The following is an 8,453-nucleotide window of genomic DNA, read 5'->3' as shown; positions in this document are numbered from 1 at the left end:
AAAAATTGTGTCAAATATGTCTTCCTCCTGATGAGCAAAGGAGAACAGCAGAAAGGAGATTTGCAATGTTTGTTTTAATATTTTAAATATTTTCATTGAGCTGCCTTCTGTTGTTGGGAATTAATTAAATCTCTGATGCTAGAACTAGAAGCAGAATTTTTTTTCCTTTCTTTAATTTAGTTCTGCCAATTTACTATAATGTTTTTAGCACAGAGGGACTATCTAATGGAATCTCACTTAGTATAGCACAGAGGTTTCCAAAATTACTTTCTGGGCTTCACCAATGAGTAAAACTGAAAATAGAACAGGCCTCAGAGGTATCTTCTAAGGATTTGTTCATGAGAACGTGACCTGTTAATTTCTTCGGTTCTGCAAATAAATCCTGGAAATGTATATTGTGTGAGCAATTCAATTAAGTGTCTGTTTTGTTTTGTTTTATTTTAACTCCAGTATGCCAAGGTCACTGGCTAGCTGACTCACCAGATGGAGCTGTAGGCTTGTTATTCTTCACTAGATAGTCGTCATTGCATCCTTGAACAATGCTATTGCGTGAATCTAATATATTCTTGTCGTATCATCGAAAAAGGCAAGCCACCAGAATGATTTATCAGTGCATTTGCTAGTCTCTGGTGGGAGAATACTAAGATTCCATTTATTCTTGGCTACTTGGAGGAGATAACGTCATAGCATTCAGACTGATATATTCACAAGGTAGTATGTGACTCAGCAAAATTCTTCTGAGACAGATAGAAGTTGCTTGGGCAAGGGTGGCTTAGCAGCATCTTAGAAAAATAACTTTCAGAAGCAAACAAGTTCTTCTTGAACATGTCAGAAACTGAATTCCTGGGCAGTGTGTAAATTATGAGCCATTGTCCACAGATAAGCTTAAATTGCACACGTGTAACTTAGAGCCTAGATACCTAACAGAACACTCCTTGGCCCAGGTGTGGGCAGAGTGGGGTGCATCGCGAACATCAGAAATCAGAAGTGGCAGAACTGATTTCAGGAACTGGTTTATATGTGCATGCCTTCATAGCACAGCGTTGCAGTGCAAGCACATCAGGACAGAAGTCGGAGACCAGAAAGCAGCAGCAACAGATTCAGGCTAAGTATATGATGCCAATTTACTCCTTGTATCTGCTCCCCTAATATGTCTGATTCCTTATTAGCGTGGCTAAGGGTGCTGTTTTTTCAGCTCAGAAAATAGCATCCCAGTTCTGAATATAGAGAATCCAAACTAATTTCCACCCTGCTGGGGGAGGGTTCATTCTAAAAGCATCCTTGATATGTCCTTTTTTTTTTTTTCCCCTGTGCTTCATTAATAGTGCAAAAATCAATTGTCTGAGGTGGTCTGCAGCCCAGACCATGTCTGCTTTGTTGCAGAACATACTGTGAGCAGGCAAGCAGATACAGGATGTGGAAGAATGTTTCTGTAGTTACGGAGTCTGTCTATGGGATGTGGATACTCTTCTTGCCTCTATTAGGCTGCCCTCTTAGTTTGTAGACAAGAAGTTTTAGGCTGGAGGCTAAATATAGCTTCTGATTTTTGCTTTCATAGATTTTTTGGTATTATTTCTCCCAGCGGGTACTACAGATAAGTGTTGAGACAGTTAATAGAGGGGATTGTTTAAGTACTTAGAGAAGCTATATCAAGAAGATTTCTGAAGGCATTTAAACAGGGGATTGAATAGGTAGCAATGGTTCAGTGATTACCAGTACTCAATTTTCTTCTGCTCTCCTGATTTGCTTTTCCACTGTACTCCATTGTGCCACAAGCTGTGATCTTACTTTGGACAAGGTCACTATTGGTGAATACCGCTACAAGGTGGTATTACTATCTGACAAAACCAATACCAAGTTAAAAATCTTTGTTTCATTCCTGGTCATCCTTTCTGACTTGTTCAGTTAAAAAAAAAACAAAAACCCACACAAAAAGCCCACACAAAAAAACCCAAACCCAAACAAACTAAAAGACCAAAAACCCACACCATTTTATTCCTTTGAGGGCCATTAGAAGATCCCATGTAACTAATTCAAAATAAAAGAAAAAAATAGCTGTATTTTCAAGGCTTGAAAGCGCAACTTGATATCACTGTACACAATTTCAAGTATAACTTAAGTCATGGTAGTCCAGCCTGTTCTTTGAAGGAAGAAAAACCCCAACAAACCCCAAACCAACCAACCAACCAAAACCTGCAAGTAGGGTGGTTCCACAGCTTTCCAAGCTGATATCTGTCTTTTCTTCAGAATCCTTTTTTATTTGGTGGGCAATCATGTGATGCCCCTGTGAATCTGTGTATCCTTTGCTGTTGAACAAATTTCACCTGTAGCTCTAAGCCAAAAATAGACTTACTCATAAGTGAGAAAAATTATGCCTGGAAAAAAGTTTGCAATGACTGAGTGTTTGGATTTACTGTATTTGAGAGACCATCATTAACTGCTTTGAGTAAAGGAGGCAGTTATTAATGAAAGATGATCAATGCTGCTGCTGATGATGATTATTATAGTGAAAAAGGAATCCTCATATCTGAGGCAAATTATGTGACAACAGTCTGTACTAAAGAACGATATCCTGACTGTCTGTGGAGAAAAAAAACCAAACTTGTAAAAAGAAAGTAATATGTTGTATCCCTCCATAAACACAGTAATTTCTGAGATGGTAGGTTGCATAAGATGTGGGCTGTAGGAAAGGAGGAAGGGGAACAGACAGTAAGGGCACACAGTTGTATGCAACACAATACACGATTGCTTTTAGAGATTCTGTGGAATGTTTGTAAAGGAAGGCTCTTCTGAGAATGCTAATCTCTATAATTTGGGGCAGAGAGAAAGAGTAGGAGAGAATGCATATCACAGTGTATTTCAAATGCTATTATTTTAGGGAAGGGCCATTGTACAGAGCAGGTAGGCTAAAACTCATCAAACTCTACTGCTAGTGCACCTGCTGTGTGTGTCTGTGTATGTGCAAGGCTGAGGTGAAATGTCCTCAGGTCATTGCTGTTGTTTAAATTATTATTTATCATCAAGGTCACACCAAGGGAGAATACACCTCCACTTTAAATTTGGTGACACCTGTTTTCCATGCCAGGTCAGGGGAATTGTCAGAATGGAATGCAAGCCTTAGGTAATGAGTCTTACAGTAGTAGTGAAAAGTCAGACAGTGAATCACTTTTGAATCTCTTCTACATTAATCGTTTTAATGAGGATGTATGTGACAAACATTGCAGTAACACACATGGGTGTCCGACTACTGCTTTGAGCAAGCATTTTGCTTTCAGTAGCTGCAATGAGCTCAATGTGGTATCTAACCTTACTAAAAGCTGAGATGTTTTCCGACTAATGTACTTAGGCTGACATCATTTGCACATAACTTGAAAGTGTTTTTGGTCTTCAGACAAACAAATGATGCAGCTATCACCACTATCATCTTATTTTTGCAAGGAAGAAGTATACCACAGATGAGATGTTAAAACCTGACACATGAATACATCTTGGGCATAGGTGCCCTACATATAAGATCATCAGTTCTCTCTTTTTGTGGGTTGCATTGTGAATGGAAATCAGTCTGGTCATGTTCTTGTATTTAAAATAAGAAAACGTTCTATATTCAACACTTGTGCAGAATGTCAGCAGAAGTAGTAGTATGCAATGAATTTAAAGCAAATGCAAATGCTTTTTTCTTTTAAAGTGATAAAAAAGAGAGAAAGAGCACATCAAAAAGCATGATGTGCAACATCCTGGCTGTTTACCCTAACTAACATATTCCAAGTAGCCAAGTATTTTTTAAGGAAAACTAAACAAAACAACTTCTCATTTTGAAAAGAAGCTCTTTCTTGTTTCTCCTAGTACATCTGTGAAACAAAATGTAGAGCTCCTTGTTTTCTAAAGGAAAAAAAAAAGATACACACACCCCACCCCCACCCCCCCAATCCTTTTCCTGCAGAGACTGAAAAGCATAACTACTGACCTAGAGTTCCTAGGTTTGCTTACTTTACACTGGGGGCGGGGGGGAAGAGAACAACAACAGTAAAGGTCTGAAAAACCTTTAGAAAAGACAATAGCCAAAGATCCAAAATGTAGAGGTAGAAGCAGGTTTTAATTACAACATTGTTAGAAAAATCTGCAGAAAGACTTGTCATCCTAGTCTTGTCAATCACAATTGTTGCCAGGCACAAAAATGAAGCACATATGAGAAGTTTTTACATAGAAGTTGTAGAATATTGTCACTAACCCACCCCCACACACCCATTTTATTTCACACTGACAAAAGCTGAGATGAATGAGTTGTTGTCTGGCCCTTCCCACTTTGTATAGTCATTGGCTGGCTTGGTTCTAAAAAGGATTTAAAAAAGGGGAATAATGTGCCTTTGCCTGGGATCTGAGACCGTCAGGGTGCTGAAAAGCTCATCTGTGAGCTGCCACCATGCAGATCTCTTGGGCTGTGTGCTCTGTCTGTGTTTTAATACAAATTGCATTTCAATCTGTGCAAGGGTGGCAAATGTTTAAAAATGATGCTACAGAAATCATTCCTGAGATCACTGAAAATACAGAAACACCAATGGAGCAGACTTTCAGCAACAACAACACAATGAACCAGGCAAAGCATGGAGGAAGACACATACAACAAGCTCCAGACCCTAATGGTAAGAAAAATAACATCATTATCACTGTTTCGGACCTTAACAGACAGTTTGTAAAAGCATACTTGTTATCATATAAGTTGGTTTATTAAAACCTTTAGATGTGGACCTAATGCTGTAAGCGATAGGGAGTTACATCTACTGTTGAAAGATTATCAATGTAAACATTAGAAGGGATATACCGGAGTTGACTGATGAAAAGTGTGGTCTATCTATTGAACAATCTTTAGGTACTAGAATATGCACTCCTATTCTGCCCAGCTGCTCTCTGTAAACACAGCTCCAATGCGTAGAACTTGTGGAAGGTATTACTTAAATTTCTCTGTGTTTTGTGCTTGCAAGCTCTGTGAGGAAATATCACAAGGCATCTTTCTTCTGATGTTAGGGTGGGGCAGCTGGTTGACAGTGCAGATAATATAAATTCTTAGTATTTAGGAAGAGTCACACTAGTGAAGTCTAAGCTCATACAGCAAAAGTGGCATATGGAGGTTGCGTTCAGCTAGATGAGAGAAGTGTGCTGCTCACTGTCCTTCGCCAACAGCTAGATTTTCAGCCAGATTTCAGCAGCCAAAAAAGCTGTTATGAACAGTTAAAGCAATCCCAAGGGGAATTCATGCCCAAATGCACTGGAGGGGACTCTATTTTGCAGAGGTGTGTAATCTTGGAATCAGTTTGGCCTCTTTAACAGCACTGACATATTTAATAATAGATTGTCACTGCATTTGGCCGAATGTCTAACAGTAACAATAATGCAAAACACAAGCTTTGTGAAGAGAGATGGAAGATGGACAGTTAGCACCAAACGGAAAAAAGGTAGTTTTAAAGAAGTGTTCTACTGGCATATAAGGCAAACTTGGTCCTCCAGACTGACACATTTGGCTACCAAATGCACGTACCAACAAGGCAAGCTTAGTTTCCGCTATTGTGTGTCGCAGATCTGAGCTAGCCACCTTTTTCTCGGGACGACTGGAAGGGAATTGTGTTTTTCTGCTGCAGCTGTCAATTAAGGTGTTTAAAACCATAGCATTAATGATATTTTAAAAGAAAAAAAGAAAGGAAGTAATGTTTTTGAGAGTGCGACTTTATAAGGGTCTTAAATCCCTAAAAGGGGGAGCACTCTGCTTCTCACAGGCAGGCCCACCAACCACCAGGTCAAGGCAGGTTGGTTTTGTCGTGACACCCGAATACCTTCATTTTTTAGCCTCTTACTATTTTGACATCAACTGGGAGGAATCTGTCCCACTGACGTGTGAACATGTTTTGAAGTGGAAAGGACATTTACTTAAGAAAGAGTGAAGGCAACTGAACAGTTATTCAAGATATGCAACAGTCTTGCATGCTTATTTTAACATCTTTAACACAAGGACTCAAAATGATGATCCAAAGCGGCCAGACCTTCCCGGGACACATGACATTGCACCAGACCGTGAATAATTTTGCAGTATGTGGAACCTGCACACATACAGGACAGGACAGATCTGCACAGAAGATAAACCTATATAGCTGAAGCAAATGCCTATGTGCTATGGTGGTACAATACACGTGATTCAGAGCATTATTTTTTACATAGATGGACATAGTTTTCTTAAATGCTTAGGCAACTTGGAAGGATTAGACTAAGCGCACATGGAGTTCGGCTGTCAGCATTTTTGTCACAGCACTATGACAAGAATCGTTTCGTTTCATTAATGCAGTCCATAAAACTTCTAAAAAATGAAATTTTGCTAGCTGTACTTTGATAAATATCAACCTAAGGACTAAAAATCATGTTTCTGTACTTCACAGGAAAAACAAAAAATAAAATATCTGTACAAATATTGTTCTATTACTAATGAGTCAGGGTTAGAATTCTCTTTTGATATACTAAGGAGGGAACCACCTTGTGCACAGCAAGGAGAATGAGCCTAACAGACACAGCCTGCTATTTCTAAGCTGACCTTTGAGGATTTCACCACAAGTAGCATTCCTGAGTTAAAACTATTGTTTTGACTAAGAGAAGAACATTAACATGTTTTTACTTAGTTAAGGTTCTTTGATAAACACCTTCAAAAATCAAAATCTGTGTCTTCCAAATAAGTCAATTAGCCAAGCATGTCATTTGACAAAAGAGACGCCTTCAGAAAAAGTCTATTCCTACAACTGGAAAGTTTTTCTAAATCCTTAATGCTAAAAAACCTTGTATTTCCTAATGTTTCATTTGCCTATAGCTATCCATTGAGAAAAAGACGGGGAAAAAATCCACTGTAAGCTTCCTAATCAACCAGAATGTGCCTCTAGCTGTCTGAAGGACATTATGTAGGACATGTGGGATTATCACAGAGCGCAGTAAACTTGGAAAATCTAATGCCTGAAGAGTGGGAATTCCTTAGCACTGTTGTTACCTACTAATTTCCCCAAACTGGAACATATTATGCTAGTTAAAAATCACCTCAGGAACACTTTCTTTGCTGCAAAAGAATTTAAATCTGGAGTCAACCTCTGAAGTCAATAAACTAAAGCAATGGGGGAAGGTTTTGCCTACAGGTAAATGAAGCTAGGAGAATCCCATCAAAACTTCCCATGAAGTAACCGCTGCTGCTGGGGTTACACTTCAGAAGATCCCCTGCCCACCTGCACAACCCTGACATGGAATTTACCTAGTGGCAAGAGAAGGATGTTATTCATCAATTTGTACATTGTTATTCCAGGGTGTCATAACTAGAGCAGCCAAATACTCAGCAACTTCACGAGTGAGTCTTTGGGATACTCTTCCCAAAATCTGCCATTCAAGATGTCCAGCTTGTATCTAGCTCAGAGCTAGATACATGCTACAGAAACAAAAAAGTGCTTTCTCAAGGATGGGAAAGGCAGTAGTCAGTAATTAATGTGTTTCTTTTTTGCAGATGCTTCTGACTTCAGCTGCAGAGAAATGCGAACCACCCGCTACGTCACAGAGGGGCCTTGCCGCAGCATCAAGCCTGTCAAGGAGCTGGTCTGCTCTGGTCAGTGCGTCCCCTCACACCTCCTCCCCAACTCTATTGGCAGAGGGAAGTGGTGGCGTCAGAACGCCCTGGATTATCGCTGCATTCCCGCTCACACCCGCACGCAGCGCATCCAGATGGCTTGTCCTGAGGAAGAGACTCGGACTTACAAATTCCGAGCTGTCACGTCCTGCAAATGCAAGCGCTACACTCGCTACCACAACCAGTCTGAGCTGAAGGACTTCGGAAAGGAAACTGTCAGGCCTCAGAAGAACAAGAAGCCCCGTCTCTCCAGAGCCAGGAGCAGCAAACCTAACCAGCATGAGTTAGAAAATGCTTATTAGAAGGTGGCTCTGTGTGATACAGCCTAGCAGCTCTGGATAATTTACAAAACATCAAACGGCACTCACAGGCCACAGCATGACGTTCTGACTGCAGCAGGTTCCAATTCCTTCTGCTAAGCTGCGTCAAAGGCTCACATAGTCAAAAATCTATCAGATTATATCAGTTATGGTCTGATAAGAGAATGAGATAAACCGAGCTGGAGGTAGCAACACCTAAATTCAGTCTGAGAGGTACACATTGGAGATTCACGTGAGGTCGTGTGGCTCATACAAGTAGGAAGGCATTACGGTGACAATCGTGCTTTGTTAGATGTCACTGTACTCACTTTATGTGAAGAGAACACCGAGACCCCTTTCCCACTTCTGTAAGTGCCACGATGCAGGACAAGCATGCGACTAGGGAAGCACCAGGAGAGATACCACTCTCTGAATGAGTTGTAGAAAGTTACTGATAGTAGGGATTTCAACAGCTTTGGTGACTGAATTAAAATTGTTGGGAAACTAACATCCTG

The 8,453-nt window shown here is 40.2% G+C and overlaps 1 protein-coding gene across 1 annotated transcript; it reads left to right on the top strand.

Annotated features, from left to right (window-relative positions):
• Positions 1–4,420: 4,420 nt before the first annotated feature.
• SOST (sclerostin) lies at positions 4,421–7,941 on the top strand (the record flags this gene model as incomplete). Its single annotated transcript, XM_082010778.1, has 2 exons — positions 4,421–4,640; positions 7,520–7,941. 2 exons carry the CDS (start codon positions 4,421–4,423, stop codon positions 7,939–7,941), a joined length of 642 nt encoding a protein of 213 aa, XP_081866904.1.
• Between the last annotated feature and the right edge of the window lie 512 nt (positions 7,942–8,453).

Source organism: Phaethon aethereus (assembly GCF_964289735.1).
Source record: "Phaethon aethereus genome assembly, chromosome: 25".
NCBI classification, from domain to species: domain Eukaryota; kingdom Metazoa; phylum Chordata; class Aves; order Phaethontiformes; family Phaethontidae; genus Phaethon; species Phaethon aethereus.
Note: the sequence above shows the minus strand (reverse complement) of the source record. Positions and strands in the feature narration are given on the sequence as shown.